Source organism: Hyperolius riggenbachi, chromosome 1, assembly GCF_040937935.1.
Source record: "Hyperolius riggenbachi isolate aHypRig1 chromosome 1, aHypRig1.pri, whole genome shotgun sequence".
NCBI classification, from domain to species: domain Eukaryota; kingdom Metazoa; phylum Chordata; class Amphibia; order Anura; family Hyperoliidae; genus Hyperolius; species Hyperolius riggenbachi.
The window spans coordinates 385,913,405-385,940,131 of record NC_090646.1 but is presented as its reverse complement, the minus strand read 5'-3'; the positions used below and the strand labels follow the sequence as shown (position 1 = coordinate 385,940,131).

General features: G+C 40.4%; 1 protein-coding gene across 8 annotated transcripts in view; it reads left to right on the top strand.

The window, feature by feature from the left end:
- The window catches only part of MLLT3 (MLLT3 super elongation complex subunit), a 371,915-nt gene that overhangs the window by 315,549 nt on the left and 29,639 nt on the right, over window positions 1-26,727 (top strand). For 7 of the 8 annotated variants that reach the window (XM_068234412.1, XM_068234413.1, XM_068234411.1 and 4 more), the window contains 2 exons: window positions 3,642-3,789; window positions 7,408-7,504. In XM_068234412.1, the coding sequence (XP_068090513.1) occupies window positions 3,642-3,789; window positions 7,408-7,504 (245 nt within the window). The remainder of the gene's footprint in view (window positions 1-3,641; window positions 3,790-7,407; window positions 7,505-26,727) is intronic. The other variant, XM_068234407.1, reaches the window with a different exon arrangement.

Below are 26,727 nucleotides of genomic sequence, written 5' to 3'. Positions count from 1 at the left end.
GGGGTGATTGATGGGTGATTGATGGGTAATTAGTGTGTGTTTAGAGGAGAGAATAGATGTAAACAATGGATTTGGGAGGTGATCTGATGTCGGATCTGCGGGCGATCTATTGGTGTGGGGGGGTGATCAGATTGCCCGCAAGGGGCAGGTTAGGGGCTGGCTGATGGGTGGCAGTGACAGGGGGTGATTGACGGGTGATTGACGGGTGATTGACAGGTGATTGACAGGTGATCAGGGGGATAGATGCATACAGTAAACAGGGGGGGTGGTCTGGGGGGGGGGTCTGGGGAGAATCTGAGGGGTGGGGGGTGATCAGGAGGGGGCAGGGAGCAGGGTGGGGGATAAAAAAAAAAATAGCGTTGACAGATAGTGACAGGGAGTGATTGATGGGTGATTAGGGGGGTGATTGGGTGCAAACAGGGGTCTGGGGGGTGGGCAGGGGGGGGTCTGATGGGTGCTGTGGGCGATCTGGGGCAGGGGGGGGGAAAAATCAGTGTGCTTGGTGCAGACTAGGGTGGCTGCAGCCTGCCCTGGTGGTCCCTCGGACACTGGGACCACCAGGGCAGGAGGCAGCCTGTATAATACACTTTGTAAACATTACAAAGTGTATTATACACTTTGTATGCGGCGATCGCGGGGTTAACATCCCGCCGGCGCTTCCGTATGGCCGGCGGGATGTTGCGGCGGGTGAGCGGCGCCAGGCGGAGGCGGAGGATCGCGTCACTGATGACGCGATCGCTCCGCCCATGCCCCTACAAGGACCGCCGCCAATTGTCAATACGGCGGTCCTTGCGGGGTGCACTTCCCGGCCGCCAATTGTACATACGGCGGTCGGGAAGTGGTTAATAGTGTCCACCATATAACAATCACTTTTCTTTCTTTCTTTTTTTTTTTACTGACCTGGGACATCCAGCAGATTACTGACCATATATTATCAGTAATAAGCTCAGGCAGCTGACAGGATACTCTTCACTCTGATATGAAGAAGGCTGTCACTTCTGAAGAGGTTGTCAAAGCAGTTCATTGGTTGTTGCAATAAAGTTTGATTAGGAGGGTGTGATTAGGAGGGTGCTTCTTTTTGGCCTTCTCATTAGAAGTTTAGATTCTTACTAATGCTCCTTTGCAACTGGATCTCCTTTAATCCTAATTAAATTTTAATATGAAAGGCATTATGGCAAGCAGCCATTTTTACATGTTCTGAGGAAAAGGAAAATATCATTTGTTGGAGAACTGAAAGCAGATTTTATTTACAGGTTGCAGAACCAAAGGTACTGCTTTGGGCCAGTTTAAAATGGTGTTTTTTAAGTTCATGTAATAAGCTTTCTGTATATTAGTCTGCTCTTATTTTATTGCTAAACAGCGGTGAAACAGGACTGTCTTCAGATACAAAACCTGTAGGTCTACCCAGCAGACAGGGCTCCCAAAGATGAGCTTTCTAATATTTACTACTAGAGTATTTTACTAGTAAATTATATGATTTTTCTAATCATTACACATTTGCTTTTTAGTTTTTGGTTTGTAACTTTTCGCTTGCTGAAAGTAATAAGGCCTAAATGGCGGTGGGAGTGATAAGACAGCACCATGCAACTCACATTAAGATTTGAGAAAAGTGCTTGCTTGACCAGAATCTGACCTTGAACTCAAAGGGGCTTGCCTAAAACTAAATAGATCAAAAACGGGCAAACAAAAGCTGCCGCTTCATAGAACTCTGCAATCAAATTGATTTGTTGTCCTGATTTTTTTTTTTTTGTAACTCGCAATTGAACTTAAATTAACACAATGCTTTTGCTGTAGGTGACTTGATTTTTTTTATGCACTGACTGCATTCCCATAGCATCAGTCCTTCATTTGTTATATTACTATATTGCCTCTAGTTCCCTTATCTGTATACATGATACACCTGGAGACCCTGCATAAAGTAGTGTGTAAATAATTGTTACACACAAGTATAAATGGAAGAGTTTTTGATTGACAAAAAAGTGTTTTCCTGTGGTTTAATTTTGAATTTGAATACAGAAGTAAGAATAATAATACAAAAAAACATATGAAAAAGCATTATGTTCATGTTTATTTTGATATTCTCGGTATTACTGTATATGCATGAGTTACTTGTGCATTCTTCTGTTATATGCTTGGTCTGAGGAATAAAACTGTAAGAAAATATTATTGATTTATAAAGCACCAACATATTCTGTGGCGCTGTATCAAGCAAGAAACAAACAATGGTGTACATAATGATAATACAGACAATATCGATCAATAGATATTGGTAGACTGTGGAAACCATCTTTATAAAACAGTGCAATTTATTGTTATTATTACTACTTAAGACAGTATTTGAATCTCAGAGCGGTTCTAATGTCGCTTCTACCATATGAAATAAACTTTTGCAGTAAAGACAGGTGGAATGCTCAGAGAGGAAACGCACTCAGGCATATAGAGAACATACATTCTTCTTGCAGATAGAGCCCTAGTTGGCACTGTAGTGCTAAAGTACCAAGAAGCTAGCCAGCCAGTCTCCATGCACCTTGGTGAATACTGACATTTAGACGTTCATACCTCAAATATTAAGCTTTTCAGGTTGTCTTCCCATACAACACCCAGGTACAAGGATTTTAATCTTCTCAGCGTTTACCTTCCATTTTTTTTTCTGCTTTCCTTGTTCAGTTTCCTGGATATAATTTGGATGTGTGATTGTATTTTGTTTATGGTGCTGTTCTTGTCCAAACCATTATTTACAACTGATTGCAAGATGATCCATAAAGAGACAAATACTCTTTTACAAAAATTGTATTACATGAAGTCTGTCTCGTGACAGCTCTTGCTGCCACCTGCAGGGAAAACACTAGCGGGCCAGACACTGTTTAACATTTTGTAGTTGGGAACATATCTTATTCTGTTTCTGTTCCTTAACCTCCCTTGCGGTATGATTATTTCCGGATTTTAGGTTTTGAAGTGCTCAGTTCAGGCTTATGCTGGGAATACACAGTTCGTTTCTGCCGCTCAATTCTCCGCTCGATTGTTGTTGCTGCTTGATTCTGCAGTCGATTCTCTTATCTTCCGCTCGTTTTTCTTATCTTTTTTTTCACTGCTATCAGAAATCGAGCGCTGTGAAATGATCGAATGAGAGATCGGACATGTTGGAAATCTTCTATTGAGCCATCTATCTGAAGCACAAACAAACCGTGTATTCGCAGCATCAGGGCTGGGTTACACTGAATCAATTGCTGTCCGCTATAACACAACAGCCATTTGATTAGAATTGATTTTCCATGTTTCTGTATGGGTCAGTTTACATCTATGCATTATAAGATTCTACGCATGATTGTAAACTGACCCAATAGAGAAACGTGGCAAATTCCTTCTCATCAGCTGTCCATTGTGTTATAGTTGACAGTAACTCATCCAGTGTAACTCAGGCATAATATCTATATCAATACACGCAAAACTACAAAACAAGATTTTAAACTTAAATGTAGTGCTATTCATAATAATATAGCAAACAGCATGTTATTTTGGGTTAAGTTTGGTTTAATTATGCAAAGAGGTGGTAACTTTCCATGGGACATACGGTATTTTTATTTTTTTAAATAATTAAAATTAAAAAAAGGAAGAGTTTTCCAAAATGTTAACTTGCCTAGATTTCTTTATGTCTTGTACAGGCTCCCTAAGGTCTATAATGAAAGACTTGCATTCTGATGACAATGAAGAAGAGTCTGATGATGCTGATGACAATGATTCTGAGAACGAAAGGACTATACATATGCATGGAGGAAGTCGAGCTCGCAGGTATATCATGCATCAAGTTTACTGTGGGAATCTGTTAATGAGCCAATAGCTTTCTCAAGAGGACTTCTCTACAGCCTGTAACATGATTACATATATAAGTGGACCTGCTTGAGCAAGAATATAGCAGAGTATGCTATACTATTTTTTTTTTAAGGCTACTTGAGTAATATGTTTAATTATGTAAACTATTTACTTTTATAATTTAATTAGGAAATTCTGTTATTGCTAATGCAAATAAAAATCTCAACAGAGACCTTTCATTAACTATACTGCTCTAAGTAAATGGTATGTTATTACGTCATCTCAATTTCTCCAATTTCCTTTAATTGGAGAATAATTGCAGACATTTCCCTTCTAGCTGTATAACCCATTTGTCCAATGCCTGTGAATGAACACCAGTCAAAGCTGTCCGTTTTTTCAAGCGCTGATTTTGTACCACCCACTGACCTGTACTGGGATTATTAGCGCATATATCGCTTGATCTATGTACATTTATTAGCAGTGCATCATTTATTGAATGTATTTGCATTAAAAACAGTTGTATGTGCTTGAAACAAACTAAAAATAACCTGTTTTAATGACATAAGATTGATTATTTTGAAGCTTATTCTGGTCAGCTGACCTTGAGGCAAAATCTGCTCCTAGTTACTCTAGAATTATTCCTATGGGTACATATATCATGTGCTGCAGATGGCCTCTGGAATTTCCATCAGTATGAAAGTAAATAATGTTTTGATCAGTAGCTGAATCTTCCACTGGTTAGTTGCAGCAATGAAAGCGATGCTCTGGATCCTGTCCATGGTATTTGTACGAATGTCTGTGTATATATAACTGTTGTTGTTGGAAGTGGGATTGTGTTGGTAGTCAGATAGTGGCCTATCATTTCATTGTTCTGTAATTTATGGGCTTTTGAAGTTTAATTTAGTAGATCATCCCCTACTCCTCCAGTCCCTCTAGTCCTTGGGTATTCACGATCTCGCCCTGTCCTGGCTTTCATCCTACCTCTCCAACTGCTCCTTCACGACCGCCTTCAATGAGTCCTCGTCCACCCCAAACCACCTCTCGGTGGGAGTCCCCCAAGGTTCGGTCCTTGGCCCACTACTGTTCACCCTATACACATCCTCCATTGGCAAGGTTATCTCCTCCATGGGTTTTAACTATTATCTGTATGCAGATGACACCCAGATCTACCTCCACACCCCTGACATATCCACCACTACCATGGACAAGGTCTCCTCCTGCCTATCAGCCATCTCCTTCTGGATGTCCGCTAGGTTCCTGAAACTAAATCTAGACAAAACGGAATTTATGATCTTCCCACCCCGGCCATCCACGAACCTCCCAGATGTGCATGTCACTGTTAACCACACTACCATTCGCCCTACCTCTCAAGCCCGCTGTCTGGGTGTCACCCTGGACTCCGCACTCTCCTTCACTTCCCACATCCAAAATCTCACAAAGTCCTGAAACTTCCACCTTCGTAACATCTGTAAGATTCGCCCTTTCCTGACCTCTGCCACCGCCAAACTCCTCATCCATGCCCTCATAATTTCCCACCTTGACTACTGCAATGCCCTGCTGTCTGGTCTCCCTATGACCCGAACAGCCCCACTGCAGTCCATCATGAATGCGGCAGCCAGAATTATCCACTGCTCCCATCGCTCCACCACGGCAGATCCCCTCCTAGAATCCCTCCACTGGCTTCCTATCCAGTCCAGAATCAGATTCAAGATACTGTGTCTGACCTACAAATCTGTCCACAAAACCTGTCCAACCTACATTTCCGATCTTACTCAGAGGTACACACCTAGCCGCTCACTCCGCTCTTCCAATGAACTTCGCCTAACCGCCCCCCGCATCACCTAGTCCCATGCACGCCTCCAGGACTTCTCAAGAGCTGCTCCAACACTATGGAACTCCCTACCTCCACCCATTAGGGCAGCCCCCTCCTTCAACATCTTCAAGAAAGCCCTCAAAACTCACCTTTTCACTCTGGCCTACTACCCCTCACAGGTGCTCTAAACCTACAGCTGAACTCTAGTCCCCTACCATTCGTGTCCTTACCTCTCCCTCTAGATTGTAAGCCTTTGGGCAGGGTCCTCCTCCTTTTGTGTCCTACCTGATCTTGCACCTCCATTACTGTGAACCCATGCTATGCATCTGAGTGAACCTAACTTGCCTAATCTCCATGCTCCATCCAGTGACTGACTAAGCATTACCTTGTACTCACACTATGGTGTGTGATCTGGTTTTCTTGTATTCCTGTATTGTCATATTGCTGTATGTCACCCCTAAATATTGTCTGTAACCTAAATTAATGTTCAGCGCTGTGTAATATGTTGGCGCTTTATAAATACAATAAATAAATAATTAAAAAGAATTACTTATTGGACACTGAAATCACCTGAATAATGATGCTATTGTGTTTTTAATAAATCCTCCTTTCTAATAAACTTCCCTATAGTTTATTGTTGAGTTGGGTTATGAAACCAATTCGTGTGTCACCCTTAATACAGAGAATCTGATTCTACAGTTAAACTAAAGTTTTTTTTAAATCTCACATGGTAGTCTTTATTGCTCAGTGTGAATAGATCACTGGTTTTATCTGGGGCCAACATAGTACACAGTTACTGTGTCTGTATGCATTAGAACCCACTATAATCCATGGTATACAGATACGGTGGTGATCTGTTGTAAAGGAAGGAGGGAGTCTTAAGGTGGCCACACACCCTACAATTTTTTAAATATCTGTTCAATTTAAGAATTGCGATCAATTTTTCTGACTGTTACATTTCAAAAATATGACCAATGTACCACACATGTATGTTAAATTTTTCCCCAATTATGATAAAAATGATTGGAAACTCTGACAAAATTGCTAGGTTGTATATATTAATTAATTGACACTCTAACACACACCATACAATATTTAGAAAGATTAAAGAAAAATAACGGGCATTCCAGATCGATAAAAATCGAAGAAAACGGGAAATCCGATCGGATTTTCCAGTCGAATGAAAAAAAAAAAGCTTTAAATTTTTTGGGGAGATCCGATCGTTTTTATCGAATTACTGTCAAATCGGATCATTTTATTGTATCGTGTGTGGCCACCTTTAGGTACTTATCCTACAGGAGAAAAATAAATGTAAAAAGATTTTTTTCCAGTAATGAATGTATTAACAATTTGTATTATCCAGCTATATTAATTGTTGGTTGGGTGTGAAAAATATTACTCTGGAAATCATATTATGGCTTCATGTTGAGTAGAAACATATGAAGAGCTATGTATACAGTTATCACAAGAGGAAAGACGCCTTTGGTATTCAGCAAGGCTGGTGCTTCCATAGAGGCCAAGGGGGCCCCCAGGGCTTGTGGGGGCCTCCCAAGGTGTCTACCTACCCCCCACAGGTGAATTTGCTGGGGGGCTGTGCTAGAGGGGCCCCCAAGTTTGCTCCAGGGCCACATTGTAGCTAGAACCGGCCCTGGTATTCAGAGCTTGTTTTCCTTTTTTTTTTTTTAAACTCCATTACACTTGTTTGAACAAGGTGGAGATGGCTCTCCAGGTATATAGTATACAAACCGCATCTATCTAAAGCAGATCCATATCTTCTTTCACAGAATCAGCCTCAGTGATGGCAGCAATAGTGAAAGCAGTTCGGTGTCCTCACCATTACGAAATGAGCCACCTACGTTATTAAAAACAAATAATAATCAGGTAAGGTTTTATTAGACTATTTCTTGACACATTAGCTAACTGTATATTTATTTTCATGTTGGCAATGATACTGTAAACCACATGCTTTTCATTCCACTGTGTTAGGTTACCTAATGCACTTTGTTTCATTTTTTTTTTTTCCAACATCGCATCAAGGGTTTGCTATGGCTGCAAATCTGTTAACCTTACAATGAGAACAGAAGCACATGAGCTGCCCACACACTGTTCTTTACATAGAGCACATAATACACAGTGACGACTCAGCCTCTCACAGGGATACAATGCTGCCTACATTTAAACACTGCTGCTATAGCAGCAGGATCACTGTGCATGTATATTTAACTGTGCTAATAGCCTTTCTTGACAGAGGAGCACGTTACCCATGTATTTCCCCTGGCTGCCAGTGAGTACATTAGAGGACTTTAACATTTCTCTGTGTCTGGGTTTTTGTTAATGATTGGCCTTCTCTTTATATCAGCTGGCTATTCACTAATAACATATTTTATTCCCTACGTTTTTGTCCCTGTGTTATGTGATGGAACAAGTCATTTAAAGCAAACATCTCACTACAATCAAGCTTTAAATTAACCAATAGTGCATATCAAGATTGCTAAATTACATTATTATTTGGAGCAGAAGAAAACCTGCTTTTCTCTTCTGGTGGAAAAATGTTATTCTAGTTGGTGATTGAGATACATTGGCTAAACTAACGTTAATATTTTGATTTTATTATGGTAACAATATTTGAGAAGGTAATGGCTTTAATGGATTATGTGCACATATTGCTAAAGCAACTTTTAGAGGGAGGTAAGGGGGGTGTGTTTTATATGTTTTGGGGTTTTGCACTAAAAATTAAAATTACAGTAAATGTTTAAAGTGGAAACAAATTAAATAATTTTAAAATATGCTTAGACACAGAACATTTATATTGCGCTTTTCTCCTGGAGGACTCAAAGCGCCAGAGCTGCAGCCACTAGGAACTGCTCTATAGGCGGTAGCAGTGTTAGGGAGTCTTGCCCAAGGTGTCCTCCTGAATATGTGCTGGCTTACTGAACAGGAAGAGCCGAGTTTCAAACCCTGGTCTCCCGTGAGGCAGAGCCCTTAACCAGTGTTAAAGTCCATCTCCAGAGAAAAATTACAAAAAAAGTACACTTGCCTCCAAGAAGACTCCCTCTGACTTCTGGTCCTCCTCTTCTTTATTTCCAATTTTGTTGGATTGTGCAGCGTGGTCCTTAGGCTGCAACAAGAGTCTCCATCATATAATGTCTATCTACCCCAAGGTTTCCAGTCAAAGCATGGTAAGTGGATAGCAACCTTGTCAGTCAAAGCCTGCTTTCCCTTTAAGTTACCATACCGCTAAGTCCTGAAACAGTGGGACTAGCAGCCATCTGGAATTGCCAACTGATTATTATTATTTAGTATTTATAAACCCCCGACATCTTTCGCAGTGCTTTATCGAATACATATTCATGTCAACAACTGTCCCTCAGAAGAGCTCTCAATCTTATCCCTGCCATAGTCATATGTCCATAGGGGAAAGCCAATCAACCGATCTGTATGTTTTTGGGAGGAAACCGGAGTGCCCGGCAGAAACCCACACAGACACAGGGGTAACATCCAAACTCTGTGCAGACAGATTCGAACCAGGGACCCAGTGCTGCAAGGCAAGAGAGCTATCCACTACGCCACTAGAGTAGATTGTCAATTTCTTTATTTATAGACCTAAGTAACTTCTTCATTTTTTTTCATAATTAGGTTGTTAGACCAATGTATCACACCCCTATTTTCAACTGATTTTTGAAATGTTACAATCCATCAGAGAAATTTATTGTAATTCTTAAATTCAAAAGTTATCTAAAAATTGTATCACATGTCGCACTCTTTAGCCTAACTCCCCACACTGATGAAAAAGAAAAAAAACCTCGTGGCCATCACTGCAACTACAGTTCTTCCCTGCTAAGGGAACCCTAACTACCCCATGTCCATTGTCTTCTTAAAAGCCGCATGTACCCTTCTTATCACCTTGTCCTACCTGTGTTGACAAACCTTTTTTCTATTTAGAGAGAACTAGACAGGAATGTATGCGACTGTGTTAGTAGTAGAGTAAGGTGATCAGTTCAGTGTTCAAAGTCAAAAACTAGATGGTGCCCCTGCAAACTCCTCCCTAACTATGTCACTCAGATGTTGATGGGATGGGGTAGAAGTGTGACCAGTCACAGACTGCTGTTCAGCCTGACAAAGCTGTATTTGACACGCACACAGTAAAATCTGGATTATGAACCCAGCAAGCCAGGTAATAAAACATTGTCACTAAAATAGTTTATGTGCAATCCACAAAACTTTTGTGCACTGCAAATATTTGTGTGTGTGTGTGTGTATATATGTATGTATGTATATATATATATAGATATAGATATAGATATATATATATATAGATATATATAGATATATATAGATATATATATATAGGTATATAGATATAGATATATAGATATATATATATAGATATCTATATATAGATATATATATACAGATATCTATATATAGATATCTATATATAGATATCTATATATAGATATCTATATATAGATATATATATATAGATATCTATATATAGATATATATATATATATATCTATATCTATATATATCTATATATATATATATATATATCTATATATATATATATATATATATATATATATATATATATATATATACATCTATATCTATCTATCTATCTATCTATCTATCTATCTATGTATATATATATATATATATATATATATATACATACATATACACACAGATACGTTAATTGGCTTCAACCTAAATTGGCCCTAGACTACGATACATACACTACACGATACATACATAGACACACAACTATGGTAGGGACAGTTAGTGACAACTTACTCTGTACAGCACTGCATAATATGTTGGTGCTATATAAATTCATAAATAAATAAAGCTCAGCAATATTCTCTAATATTATATATACAGGTCCTTCTCAAAAAATTAGCATATTGTGATAAAGTTCATCATTTTCTGTAATGTACTGATAAACATTAGACTTTCATATATTTTAGATTCATTACACACAACTGAAGTAGTTCAAGCCTTTTATTGTTTTAATATTAATGATTTTGGCATACAGCTCATGAAAATTTCCTATCTCAAAAAATTTGCATATTTCATCCGACCAATAATAGAAAAGTGTTTTTAAAACAAAAAAAGTCAACCTTCAAATAATTATGTTCAGTTATGCGCTCAAAACTTGGTCGGGAATCCTTTTGCAGAAATGACTGCTTCACTGCGGCGTGGCATTGAGGCAATCAGCCTGCGGCACTGCTCAGGTGTGATGGAGGCCCAGGATGCTTCAATAGCGGCCTTAAGCTCATCCAGAGTGTTGGGTCTTGCGTCTCTCAACTTTCTCTTCACAATATCCCACAGGTTCTCTATGGGGTTCAGGTCAGGTCAAAAATTCAAAACCTACATGTTTAAATGATTACAGGCCTGTTGTTATCTGAAATCTATCACAGATCCCCTGCTGGACTCTCTGCAATTTGCCTACAGGCCTAATAGACCTGCAGATGATGCTGTGAACATGTGTATGCATTATGTACTACAGCATCTAGACACCCTAAGAACCTACACCAGGATTTTATTTATAGATTACAGCTCTGCATTTAATACCATAATGCCATCTCTGCTACACAGCAAGCTCTCCCAGCTACACATACCTGAATCCATCTGCAAATAGATAACCGTTTTCCTAACCGATAGGAGACAGCGTGTGAGGCTGCATTTTCACTTGTGCGGTGCGAATCACCGCGGTAAAAATTCGCATGCGGGTCAATGCGAATTTTCATGTGACTTTCATGCGAATTCGCATGGATGACGATGTATGTGAATTTAACCATGGCAGTGCTGGTGTGATTTTCCATTGTTTCTATGCGAATTCGTATGAAAATTCGCATACCCAAACCGCATGCAAATTTCCTATTAAATACATTGTATGCGATTCGCATAGCGGTATGCGAATTCTGATGGCTCTGCCATGCAAATTTTTTCTGCACAGAAAAACGCAAAGTAATCCTGACAAGTGGAAACAGTCCCATTCACTCGTATTGCTATGCGAATTTGCATGCGAAAAACGCATGCGAATTCGCGATAGTGGAAATGGGCCCTTAGACTTGGTTAACACACATCAAGCTCTCTGACCGTCAGTACTGGTGCACCCTAGGGTTGTGTGCTTTCCCCACTGCTCTACTCGCTGTACACCAATGACTGCATCTCCACAGATCCATCTGTTAAGGTTCTGAAGTTTGCAGATGACACAACAGTAGTTGGTCTCATACAAAACGAGGATGAGTCTGCATACAGGCATGTGGTGGGACAGCTTTCCTCCTGGTGCAGCAGCAACAACTTGGAACTAAATGCTGTCAAAACCATGGAGATGATAATAGACTTTAGGAGATCTCCCCCCAGCACCTCCCCTTAACCATAAATGAATCCACAATAACCCAGGTAGAGTCATTCAAGTTTCTTGGGTCCACGATCTCACACAACCTAAAATGGGATAACAATACGGCCACTATTGTCAAGAAAGCGCAACAGAGGATGTACCATCTACGGCAGCTGAAAACGTTTGGCCTACCTCAAAATTTAATGGTGCAGTTCTACACTGCGATTATTGAATCCACCATAACATCATCTACGACTGTATGGTTCAGCTCCTGCTCAGCATTAGAAAAGGGGAGGCTGCAGCGCATCATCCGAACAGCGGAAAGGATAATTGGCTGTAGCTTACCTTCCCTGCAGGATCTTTACACTAGCAGGTGCAGAAAGAGAGAAACCAAAATTGCCTCTGACCCCTCTCACCCAGCTCACTCCATCTTCCAGCGCAGCCTTCAGGAGTAAGATTCCGGTCAATCGCTACCAAAACCTCCAGACACAGGAACAGCTTTTTTCCTCAAGCAGTAGCCATACTTAATGCTGAACCACGTTAGAGCTGCTAGGACTTGATAGTAATCAGCACAGAACTGTAAATGAACAATTCTCACATTGCTTACTGCCACTATACTTGCATAAATGTCCCTGACTTGTAATATACACACTGTCTGTCCTTGTAATGTTTTTGTTTGCGTTTGTTAAGCAACTGCCAAGACAAATTCCTTGTTGGTGCAAACTTACTTGTAGAAATAAAATTGATTCTGATTCAGGAGAGTTGGCAGGCCAATTGAGCACAGTAATACCATGGTCAGTAAACCATTTACCAGTGGTTTTGGCACTGTGAGCAGGTGCCTGGTCGTGCTGAAAAATGAAATCTTCATCTCCATAAAGCTTTTCAGCAGATGGAAGCATGAAGTGCTCCAGAATCTCCTGATAGCTAGCTGCATTGACCCTGCCCTTGATAAAATACAGCGGACCAACACCAGCAGCTAACATGGCACCCCAGACCATCACTGACTGTGGGTACTTGACACTGGACTTCAGGCCTTTTGGCATTTCCCTCTCCCCAGTCTTCATCCGGACTCTGGCACCTTGATTTCCGAATGACATGCAAAAGTTGCTTTCATCCGAAAAAAGTACTTTGGACCACTGAGCAACAGTCCAGTGCTGCTTCTCTGTAGCCCAGGTCAGGCGCTTCTGCCTCTTTCTGGTTCAAAAGTGGCTTGACCTGAGGAATGCGGCACCTGTAGCCCATTTCCTGCACACGCCTGTACATGGTGGCTCTGGATGTTTCTACTCCAGACTCAGTCCACTGCTTCCGCAGGTCCCCCAAGGTCTGGAGTTGGTCCTTCTCCACAATCCTTCTCAGGGTCCGGTCACCTCTTCTCATTGTGCAGCGTTTTCTGCTACACTTTTTCCTTCCCACAGACTTCCCACTGAGGTGCCTTGATACAGCACTCTGGGAACAGCCTATTCGTTCATACATTTCTTTCTGTGTCTTACCCTCTTGCTTGAGGGTGTCAATGATGGCCTTCTGGACAGCAGTCAGGTCGGCAGTCTTACCCATGATTGCGGTTTTGAGTAATGAACCAGGCTGGGAGTTTTTAAAAGCCTCAGGAATCTTTTGCAGGTGTTTAGAGTTAATTAGTTGAGTCAGATGATTAGGTTAATAGCTCATTTAGAGAACCTTTTCATGATATGCTAATTTTTTGAGATAGGAATTTTGGGTTTTCATGAGCTGTATGCCAAAATCATTAACATTAAAACAATAAAAGGCTTGAACTACTTCAGTTGTGTGTAATGAATCTAAAATATATGAAAGTCTAATGTTTATCAGTACATTACAGAAAATAATGAACTTTATCACAATATGCTAATTTTTTTTTAGAAGGACCTGTATATATATTATTAGAGAATATTGCTGAGCTTTATTTATTTATTTATTTATTTAAGAATTTATATAGCACCAACATATTACACAGTGCTGCACAGAGTAAGTTGTCACTAACTGTGTCAGTGAAATGATCTGTGCCTGTGTCATCCTGCTGGTAGCGGCACTGAGGAACTTGAGGTGGACTTCCGCTGTCTACCAGCAGATGGCTCTCATATTGCTGGGAGCGGTGCAATTCCTTGGCTCACCAGCAGATGGAACTGTGAAAGATTCTGGCCAGTCACCTGAACAATGTGCTGCATAAAAGGATGGACTTGTTAGCAGCACATTGGTAGGTCATTCCGTTCGTGTTCTTGCTGCAGTTGTGACTCTGGCCTTTGATCCTGTGTTTCCTAGTTCCTGCCTTGCCTTGTATTACTCTGAATTCCTGGTATCGATCTTTGCTAACCTGACCACTCTCTGTCTGACATTATTACCTGATGCTGATCTCTTGGTTTGACTCCTGCTTTTATGACTTCCCTTTATGTATGATGATTCGGATTATGCACTGTTGTAAATATTCTGTCTGTTGCTGTATATATTGGTATAGATCAGCGGTCCTCAAACTAAGGCCCGTGGGCCGAATGTGGCCCCCTGAGGCTTTTTTACTGGCCCCCCACACACAAAATGTATTACTTACAGATGCGGTCAGCTACATCTTTAAACATTGGTGGTCTGCATATAGAATAGCAGTGCTGGCACCATCTATCCACATCCAATCAAATTCCACATCAGGTGACACTGCTGTCCAATTGGACTGCAGGTTGACACCTGGGTATACTTCACTGTCTGGCCCGCCAAGACTTCTACATCATTTTATGTATACTCCGGCCCCCCAGCAGTCTGATGTATGTTGACCCGGCCCTCGACCCAAAACCTTTGGGGCCCCCTGGTATAGATAGATAGTCAGGATTCTGGTATTTGTGGTGCACCACGTGTTGTTTGATTGTACGATTGTATGTGTATGGTGATCTGTATTTGTACACTTTGCATTATTGTAAATAAAACACATTCATTATTCTACTCTGTTGTGCAGACGTCAGTATTTCAATTGTGATCTTCCAGTTTTGTTTAAAACCAAAACAATTGCCATGCAGAGATCGTGGATCTGCCAGTCTGGTTCCAGTCACGACCACGATCTGCGTGGCCAATCGTTACAAACTGTCCCTCAGAGGGGTTCACAATCTAGTCCCTGCTATAGTTGTGTGTCTATGTATGTATCGTGTAGTGTATGTATCGTAGTCTAGGGCCAATTTAGGGGGAAGCCAATTAACTTATCTGTATGTTTTTGGGATGTGGGAGGAAGCTGGAGTGCACGGAGGAAACCCACACAGACATGGGGAGAACATACAACCTCCTTGCAGATGTTGACTTGGCTGGGATTCGAACCAGGGACCTAGCGCTGCAAGAGGAGAGTGCTAACCTCTACACCACCTCACTGCTTTGCATTGGAGTTTAGATGGGCACAGCATGAGATTGAAAAAGGCTCTGGATAAATGCAGATGTAGTGTTGGGGTAAATTTATACTTGCATGACTGTTCTGCTTTTGTTTACACTGTACTTTGGATATGACTGTATATTGCCAATTCCACTCACATTTATAGCAGAGGGAAAAGGGAGGGTTTTGTTGCTTTAGGGCTGTCGATAAGCCATCAACATTTTTCCATGGGCCTTGTGGTACATAGTTTAACCCTTTATTGACATGCTGGCTCTAAGTAAATGTAATTGGCTCCTGATTGGTGCACAGAGCTCAGCTGTAGCAGCAGAGGAGACTGAAATCTGTGCCCTGGCCAGGAATAAGATGTTCCAAGCAGGACGTAGATTTCAATAGCTTGCGTCCACAAGCGGTTACCCATGGACCTTTCTAAGCACAACAGTGGCGTATCTGGGTAAACATTCGTACAGTGCACTGGGCGGATAGCGGACCGACACCACTAAAACTGCTTCCCTGCACGATAGGAGGGGGACACACTCTGCAGCCTGCGGAGTAGAAGAGGAGGGGCAAAGCGCATCAGCCAGCAGGCAATTAAGATGTTCCTAACATCCGGTTGCCTTCAAGTATAGTGTCAGGGCGTGGGAAGGTTACTGAGCGATGCCTGTTAAACCGGCCCCTCTTCCATTATGCCGCTAATGTGAGGTCTGGTTTTGGGGATGCGGGCGCCTCCACACACAAGCAGGAGAAGGGGTGCAGGCATGGTGCCCATGGCACAAGCCATGCCTGCACCCTTATAAATACGCCACTTACGCCACTGAAGCACAAAACTGTGACCTCAAGAAGCATCACCCAGAAGCCCCTTTTATGAAACTGATATTTCTGGTTGCACCATAGATATTATCATGTTTCCAGGATGGTGGCAACTGTTCACTGTTTGGTTCTAGTTGTTCCCTAGCATGCACCGATCTGCACCCAATCTGCTATGTATGATCAGACTGATAACAGCATAGAAAATATCTCTTGCCCCAACATCATGACACCTGATCAACCCTCCTTTCCTTTGACTATCTTTATATCAGAAGAGATAATTGGGCTGTTGTGTCCAGAAGGATGGGGGAAGTAGGGAAATTAAAGAGCGTTACATGTAGAAGTTGATATCATTCATCCCTGTAGAAACAACCCCTGTAGAAACAATGTCACACACACTGTCCCAGCTGCTAGCAAGAGATATATATTGCCTATAGTCTTAAACCTAGTCATTGTTCTGGGATAAAAGCTGCTCGTGAGCTTCTTACAAGTTTCTTTGAACTATTTGTATGTTGCTCTGATGCTCTTTGTTCACGCAGCATTTCACTGTTTTTGGCGTATTTGATGCTTTGCCAAGCATAAATAACTTACAAATCAGAAACATACAAAGCATCCAGTGATGTGCCTAAACTGCTTTGTCCACTGAACATAAATTTTCAGAAGTAAATCTTACCACAAAAAAGAAGAAATGCATTGCACGCATTATTGATATTAAGCAGTGAGTAAGTATTAACCTGTTATTTTAATATTTCAGTTTTCAGATGTGAAAGGGAGTTCTACTTTTGTACAGTAGTATTTATAAGGGGGGAAATGGTTTCTGTAAATGGTTTCTGTCTTTGTTTTACACACACAGGGAAATATCCGAAACCTGGATTTTTCTGGTATTCAGGCCTGGACTCAAAAAGTCTGTTAAAATTCCTTGTTGATATATCAATGTTAATAAATATGATCTTTATTTCTACTACCTACACCCTGATGCAGCTCCAATGCTGCATTTGCCCCTCCTATATTTGCTGTGTAGCTTCAATGGATTGCTGTGCATTTCATGAATAAGGGTCTATTTCCACTAGCCATGAATCGCGGCTGTTTTCTGCATGCAATTTCAGATATGGAATCGCAGCCTATTTGAAATCAATAGCATGCATCCGAATCATGTGCGGGCAAAGATAAAAATGATGCATGTTGCAGTTTTCCACAGCACACATCTGAATCCTCACAGCAGAGGGATACAGATGTGAATTTGCATCAACATGGATGCTGTATCAGTTTTGGAAATAGATGCAGCAGCCCAGTGAAAGTGGGCCCTAAGGGCCTGTTTCCACTACCTCTGTATATGCAGCGTTTCCACACATGCAAGCCAGATGGGGAAACACTGCCTGCTAAGATAATAGGCTTGCCATTCAAATCACATGCCGGTGTGATTCTGGACAGCATGCAGCATTTTTCTGTAACACGCATCTGAATCCCTATTGCTTCATAGCAGCACAGTAGGGATGATCAATGAGATGCAAATTCTTCTGAAATTATGCAGATTTTTATGCAAATGTATGCAGTTTGGAAAATGGATCAATTAATTTAAATTCAGGTTTAAATTGATTGGTCCATTAGCATTCTGCATACATTTGCATAAAAAGCTGCATGCATTTGCATCAACTCGGAATAATTTGCATATTTGTGATTATCCCTACAGCACAAATGCCTCATTCGGAAACCAGCGCAGCACAAGACCCTTAGTTGATATCCACATGTTGTTGATTTGTATTGGTAATATGCAGCTCTATAAAACAATGGTGTCCATAGCCCCTATACTCTTTGTACTGTCTTGCAACTTACAGTGAATATTTCTCTTTGGTAAATTGCAGTTTTTTATGTAATAAGGAAAACAAGAGTTTGCTATCTTAAAACAGAAAGAATTTGCGATAATTCAGGTTGGAGTGAGCTTGAGATGTCTCCCAGTGCATCACTGCTGAATATATGCAAATTAGCCGATGTTGCCTTTAGAAGCTAAACACACCTCCAGAACCGCTGGAATGCAATGATGTGTCAACTTGTTAATTTGTACAGAGCCATAATAAACATGCATACAGACCTAGCCACTAATTTGTCTGTCATCAGAAATCTCTGCTGTCATCTGAATACTTGATATACAGGCCATGATACCGGTAACTACATAAAGGGGAACTTTAAGATTTCCAACACAGAATAGAGACACTGAGAGCCCAATATAGTGTAGTATGTACTGGTATGGGGATATAAGTATCTATTTATACTTACAAACATGGGTTACTGTCCAGGTAACCACTATATCAGCAGGTGAGGAGATTAGACCTGTCCCCACTCAGGATTAAGAAGTTTCTTTCTGTAGATAGGAAATAAGGGGCAACACCAAGGGTGGACTCAGGAACTGTATAAGCAGACAGAGGCGCCAAAAGGATAAAATATTCTAAACTGTTTAAAATGAGAGGAGGCAGAGGTGGACTCCCCCAAGCAGACACACACGAGTGTTGTGTATATTCAACACAACAAAAATTGATTTACTGTATATACTCCAGAAAGTGCACTTTCTGGAGTATATAAATACATGTTTGTTTTTTTGAATATGCACAATACTCATGTGTGTTTGAATATGTACAATACTCAAACATTTTAGAATATTTTATCCTTTTGGCGCCTCGGGCTGCTTATACAGTTTCCAAGCCATAGTTTTATAACAAGGGCGGAATCCATCTCTATGGCCAAGTCTAGTGCTGCACTTGAAGTGCACTGTAGCTAATAAGTTGTCAACCACTTCTCCACTCAAAGAATAATTTTAAAGGCCAAGATGCTAAAGGATGCATTGGATACTTCATGCCCACCAAGGCCTTTTGTCTTCAACTCTCATTGAATAAGTGTCTTGGGGGTCAATTTACCAAGCATTACCGCATTCAGTAATGCTGAAAACAGCAGGTTTTACCGAACGCTTAGTAAAGTGTCAATTGTTCAAGGCTGTTACCGCATAACAAGCTGAAATTACCGAGCAGTGAGGTAAATTACAGACTTGTGCGGTAAACACCTCAACAAATGTCAGTAAATGTCAATTCATCAAGGTTACAGCATGCGCTAAAGCCCTCTATAATTACCGACAGTTCTTATCTGGTGAACTCAGTGCAGGACTCACAAAACTCACAGAAGCAGGGACGATTACCTATGACTGGCAGGAGCAGAAACCAACAGAAACAGCCCCTGTCTTCTGCACGCCCCTTTAATTGGACCTCAAGCCTTCTCCGGTGGGTCCAGCGTTTTTACCCCCAGGCAGCAAGCAGAGATATCAGAACAAGAGTCTTCCCCTGCCTACCTTCCGCAGTTTAACCTCTTAGGTCCGTGTTTGAAGATGCAGAGGAACTAGTGGGGAAATCGCCTAAGCAGGGCATGTGTAAAGTCTCCTGGAAGTTCATCTTAGCTGTGGCAAAGAAATAAAATGTTAAGAAAGACTAATGGAGACTAATAGACAGATTTACTGTCTCTACTTGCTCTAAATCTAACATGTACATCTAAAGGGATTGTAATGCTGTCTCTGCACGGAGAACAGCATAGAATGTAACAACACAGACAACTCACACTCTTCTGTTGTTACCGACAATGGGCTTCTACCGCACCTGAAAATATTAATGAATATGCACACAAAAGTATAAAATACCGAATGCTGTATTTTCCTGTTTTTTGTTTTTTTTTATCAACAGCCTTGATGAATTGACTCCTTAGTGAACATTTACTCAGGAGTATATTGCACTGTATGTTGCACTGTATTATAGATATTGTATTGGGGGGATATAGCACAGAACTAAAATAGTGTGTTATCAAATAATAATTGCTCTTACCTAATGTTTAAGAATGTTTAAGAATAATCTGGCATTGTATTATTACCTATTGTATTCTTTACATATTCAATTTGTACACTATGTATTACCCTTTTTTATACTCAATAAACCTTTTGGTCAATGAAAAAAAAAGAATGTTTAAGAATGTACCGTATATTCCGGCGTATAAGATAACCCCCCCAAACTTTTCCAGTTAAAATATAGAGTTTGGGATAAACTCGCTGTATAAGACTACCCCTCTTCCAACGCACACCAAATAAAAATAAAATCATATACTGGTGCTATGTATGAACAGATAATGGTGCTGTACTGTACGGTATGTGGTATCCAGTATATAAAGTACACAGGCGATTGACTGGTTGGATTGGTCAGCTCTCCTTGTCTGCCATTTTATCAGAGCGGTAAGGAAGAATAGGTCATGCTGTGCCCATAAAACATGCCTCTTTCACCAGTCTGGCCCACCCTAGTATCCTATTTACCTCCTTCTCTGCCTCTCATATCTCGCACATGTGCCCCTGCGCTGCTTCACTACAGGTCTCAGCAAAGAGAGGCGGTAACAAGATAGGGTGGGAGGTTGTAAGAGGCGTGTTTTATGGGCACAGCACGATCTCTTTCTTCCATACCCTGGGCGCCCAAGATTTTGCAACTTGAGCGGTGAGTTTTCCCCAGCATATGCGGCAACCGCCATCTTGCAACTCTCCAGCATCGGTAATTAAACATCAACATATTGTGCATGTGCATCACGTATCAGCAGCACGTAAACCTCAGCATGTCTCGTACGCGCATCACATATCAGTATCGCATATCACCCGGCATCAATGACATTCTGCCGACTTTTCAAGAAAATTAACAAGGGTTAAAAAACGTATACGCCAGAATATACAGTATATATTGCATGATAGTATGATAGAGCTATATGAAAATATATCATATCTGTATTGTGCAGTTTATTCAGAGGCACAAAAGCTGTTTCAGTAGTTCTCTGTAGCCTCAATATGCTGTGAACATGTTAAAGAAATTTATAAGTAAATATAAGCATACACACGTCATACTAGCCTCCCGCATAGTCTACTCATCAATCTTTCTACTCTCCCGTGTCCTGTGTTCAATGGACTTTTTTTTTAACCTGCTGGGCGATCTGATTATGCGCAGCCGCTCGGCTGCGCATGGTTTTTTATACCTAATTATTATTTTTTTTTTTTTAAATCATGTAGCTAGCCTAGCGCTAGCTACATGATACTCCCTTCCGATTCCCACCCACCCTTCCGATCGCCGCTGGCGCCTATGCCCACCAGGAAATCCCGTTCTGAATGGGATTACCTTGAGGGCTTTTCCCGTCGCCATGGTGACAAACTGAATGACGTCATAGGGAGTCCCGATCCACCCCTCAGCACTGATTGGCCAGGCTGCGCACGGGGTCTGGGGGGGCCCTATTATGCAATGGGGATCGGCGGCGATCAGAGAAACACGCAGCTAGCAAAGTGCTAGCTGCGTGTTTCAAAAAAAAATAATTATTCAAATTGGCCCAGCAGGACCTGAGCCGTGGCCTCCGGCGTCTCTAGACGAGCTTAGCTCGTCCAGAACGCTAGGGAGGTTAAACTGTAATATTGCCTACTTGAGCCATAGGGAAACATAGACATTACCTTGCACATCAGTTATAACTGCCAGCATACTGATATACTTCAGTTCTGACAAAATCTTGTCAGAACTAGAAGGAATCCTTGTTTAAAGCAACTAGTGAGCTTCTGAGAGGAACTGCCAGCAAGGCAAGTATGTAATATTTATTTGCAGGTACATTATGTGTTAAGCCCAATCTACACGATACGATTCTTTGTACGATTCTATTTACGATCATGTCCGATCAGGATTCGATTCAATTCGATTTGGTATTGCAAAACAATGGCAAATCGAATCGAGTCCTGATCGGACATGTCGGATTTAATCAGATCGTAAATAGAATCGTAATTGAATCGTACAAAGAATCGTATTGTGTAGATGGGGCTTTATGTGTATAATGTTACTTGGTTCAAGTTTACTTTAAGCTGTTTGCTTGTTTACTAGTACTTTCTTTTTCCCCTCATTGTTCATGCAACAGTAAGTATTGTCTATTGTACAGCACCACAGAAGATGTCCTATATAAATCAATAATAATAGTAATATATTTTGCTTATTGTCAAGCCTTGGATTATAGGTTTGGATGAGGAAAATCACAAAAGCACAGTAGCCTACTTTCTCCCTACAGAGCCAATTATTCCTGTGCTGAGGCATGCTGTAGCTGAGGTCATTAATCTGCATGTCGCCCAAAAGTGTGTATTTTTCACCTGGTGATTTTGTATTGTTTTCTTTTATGGAGGATTTAAAGAAGTACATGTGGAAATATTGGCCTCCCCTTTGTGCTCATGTATTGGCTTGAAAAACAAAGCATTTTACTCATTGAGAGTAGGGGCAAACATAGAGGTTGTGTGTGAAAAATTAAAAAAAATTAAAAAATCCCCACAATTTTAATTCACTGACATGTATCCTGTTTAGACAGATACACAAACAGGCATCCTTTCTATTGTATAGGTTTCTGTGTCACAGCCAAAACAGCATGGACCCCAGAAGGTATCTTGTGGTATCTGGCACTGTGAGAAACACTCCTTTCTGCCCCTCCTGAGCGCATACATTTTCGAGTGTTCAGTACCGCAGTCTATATGAAAGAAAGCTGACAGTACTGTCATGGACACTACAGCCCTTTTCCACACCTACATATCTGTTACCATGTGTTTCCTCATCTGAGAGGCCTGTACACCAGTTACCACAAGTAACTTTACATTTAACACTTCCTAGCAAGGTCTGTGTCCTCTGCTGCCATGCTCCTGCAAAATAACACAGGGTCTCAAACACATCACATTTCTATGATGGCACACAGAGACAAGTTCAATACTGTGAATATTCAGAATGTGTAGATAACCTAAATTATTTTATATCATTCATTAAAGAAAATAAAATACGGAGCATTGATAATTACAGAAAAATAAACAAAAAAGATAAATATAGCCCACAGTAAAATAAAATGGATACATGATGAAGAGAATACTTATGCTATGTACCCATGTCGCGATTTTCCTGACAATCGATTTTTATTTGAGAACAGAGCAGTCGTTTCCATGATATCACAACATTGGTACAGGCACACGACCACGCAAATGTCTGTTAGAGTCGGCAATAGAGACGGTCACGGGGATCTTTAAGGTACCCGATGAGTCCCGCGCAAGGTAGCTCAATCGCTTGAAGTCTCCTTCGCTTCCGACATGTGACATGTACCTGCTGGCAGGAAGAGGCGTCGCTGAACGACCGTAGTCAAGGGGATGTTACTGGACCCATCGGGCAGAGAGTACGGAGCATTAGAATACTTAAGTTTCAGATGGTGTGTTCCATTCCTTAGGATCACAATTACAGGAGTCTTCCTGGCTTCTGCTGAGGAACATACGGCAGCTCTTTGACTGCTTAGATATCGGGCATAGAAGACAGACTATAGGATTACACTGCTTTAAAATAATGAAGCTGGCTATTGGAAAAGCCAAAGGTGGATAATTTCTCATTTGTTTTCCTTCCACCCCCCAATCTGTTTTGGACCCTGCTGCGGAAGTTGTTGGCACTGTATACATTTCCCTATAAAACTTAGAACGGTCCCCATTTGTTAAACTTTATATAATTTGAAAAATAAACCATATTATCTACGGTACTATCTAAGATAATTATTATACCGCCTGTGAATCTTAAGGAAGAAATATTAGTCTTGAATATGTTAACACTATATAAGAAATCATCTTCTAGTATCCCCATCACTTTCTTGCTACTAGAGCTTGGTGATTCCCTTTTTAAAGCTTTGGGAATTCCGAAATATGAGCCCAGTTACCAACAACCTGACCAAGAGGTCACCATGCTAGCTTCTTCTCACTTCCACAATCAGTACGAGAGGCACCCTCTCTGGACAGCTTTAAAAAAAGGCTAAAAACTCACCTCTTTTCCCTAGCCTTTGAGACTGCATAATGCAGGGTCACAGCGCTTTGAGTCCCCAGGGAGAAAAGCGCTATATAAATATTATTGTTATTGTTGTTCTTGTTCTGCCAAGAGTGAGATGTGAATCCAATCCTACTCTCCCCTATCCTCACAAATGGACTCACTGGCATGAGGAAAGTGAGTAGTTATGTCCTGTTGTGGACAGATGGTGGCACTACATCCAGGTCAAACTCCAGATGACTGTTCTGAAAATTGGTTTTGCCTGGAGCTTGATCAAGTGGACTACTCCACTGTCCTATAAGGAAGAAGAAAGGGATAAGGAGAATGTAATTACAGACACCCAGTTACATGGCAATTTTCCGGTTCATTCTTTTCACTCCACTATTGGTGCACTTTGGCCTCAATTCACTAAGCTTTATCAAACACTTCATCAAACGTTTGATAATTTACCTCATGGGTAAAATCTAATTTTGAATTCACTAAGTTGTTATAAATTTATTGAACATTTTATCGATAGAATATTTGATAAATCTATAATACATTAGTGAATTCAAAATTAGATTTTACCCATGAGGTAAATTATCAAACGTTTGATAAAGTGTTTGATAAAGCTTAGTGAATTGAGGCGTATGTGTAGAGAATGAATTATACAATGCTCATAGTGACAATCTAAACTTAAAATGAAATAACAAAAAAAAAAACCTGAAGTGGGAGAAATATTGAAGTGGTCATTGTAGACTTCCCATCTTGCTGTTGGGTTGCTCAGCTGCTTACAAAACGTTTTGAATCACTTACCCAGAATCTACCCAGACAATCCGGAAGCCAAAAAATCAGCAGTATGATTAAACATTTTTTAAAAGATTGCTGTAATATAGCAGCCACTAAGTTCTTACCAAGAAGCTGTATGTTTGAGATCCTGGGATTGATTCATATGGGATGCTTGGTGTAGTTCTACTTTAGTAAACAAATTGATATATATTAGTGTACACAAAAGATTTTTGAATGGCATTCCCATTTCAGTCTGCACCCAGTTCTGATTGCCAGGAAGTTCAGATATGCAAAACTATTATGGTAATTCCAGTTCCTTGCAAAATGTAGCACCAATACATTTCTTCCACATAAAAAATGGTTCAGTACTCCGTACAATCCTGCATGAATAGTTTGAACAGAGCAGAATGTAGTCTCTATGTGGTGGGCATAGCAGTAGCTTCTGTATTACTTAGCTATATCTTTGTTACACTTGATAAAATATATAGTGATAACCTGGACAGGAATATAGTTTTCTTAATATTTGTCTAAGGCCTAGAACCCACTAGGAGTGCCTTTCTGAGCACTTTGTGATTTAAAAAGCTCTTGCTAATGTAATGCTATGGGTGTGATCCCACTAGAGCAATGTGATTTTATAAAAATCCCCCATAGCATTGCATTAGCAAGAGCTTTTTCAAATCACTAGCGCTTAGAAAAGGCTGCTAGTGGGTTTGAGCCCTTTTGCTTGTTTCAAGATAGCGTGATTTTATTATTTTGCAAATGCCAAAATGCAAGCATCATAAAACTGGAGTTTCTACCGTTAACTCTGTTTTCCTATTGACTCCTGTCCCCCAAAATAGACTGTAAAATTACATAGTAAAAATAGACTGTAAAATTGTCTATAAATCGTCTATAAACCTATCCCTAGTTAAGTTTTGTGGTTTTATTTAATCCATATTTTGTGGAATGCATCATAATTTACAGTGCACAACATGTTCTGAGTAAATTGTTTCCTATTACAAGCAGAGCACAGTGATGAGAAGTGGTGCATGTAACTTTTAAATAGACATTGGGGATGGTGTGGGAAGGGTTACACAATTTATTACAGTTAGTGGGGAAAAACTGCTAAATTGTAGTTGCAGTGCTTGCCACAAAGCGCTAATATCTCTCCTCAGGACATGCACTGGGTCTAATAATCTGCTCTGTTCTAGAGAAGGAACTCTACCGGCAATAAGGAGCTACTTTATGCAGTTAAGTGGGTATTTTTAATATGTGTATTTCAAAAAGTACATAAGTGCTAGGAACATATTGGATTGCTAATATTCCAAATCTACTATTGTATGCATTGAAAAATTGGGAGCTTAGGGCTTTAAGTGACATGCCTCTGTTGTTTAGCCCTCATACTTGCATGTAGCAAAACGGTGATCAACATAATTTATTTAGTTGCCACGTCCTACTAACAAGTATTCAGCTGAAGTCTTTATGGAGCATATAACACCACAGCACTCAACCGAGGTGTAATTTATGAGATTCTGGGCTGTTTCCGCATTTTGTAACTGTAAAAACGAGGGAGTTTGGCAGCTGTGTCTAGCTGGCTTCAAATAAGGACTTTATTGCCTTAAAGGAAAAAATGTTCAATTTTCTTTTAACATCTCTGTTCACCTTGACGTATTCTACACCTATATTCAGTTTAACACATTGTTTCCTAATATGTACAACATTTTCTTTACATGAATTACATTACTATGTATAATCCTTGTTCAAATATCCTTTAATTTTCATTTACTGCTGTACTGTGTCTGAATACAGTACCTTGATATTAAGTAACATTGTATTTGCTTCAATAATAGAAAATATAATACATTTTTGTCTCTGTTGTGGAAGGGCACTGCATAAGAGTAGAATACGGTGTGTTTACAATATAGATATATAATGTGTATGCCAGCTGATAGTTCAAATGCATCCAGAGGAAAACTCAACCAATAAC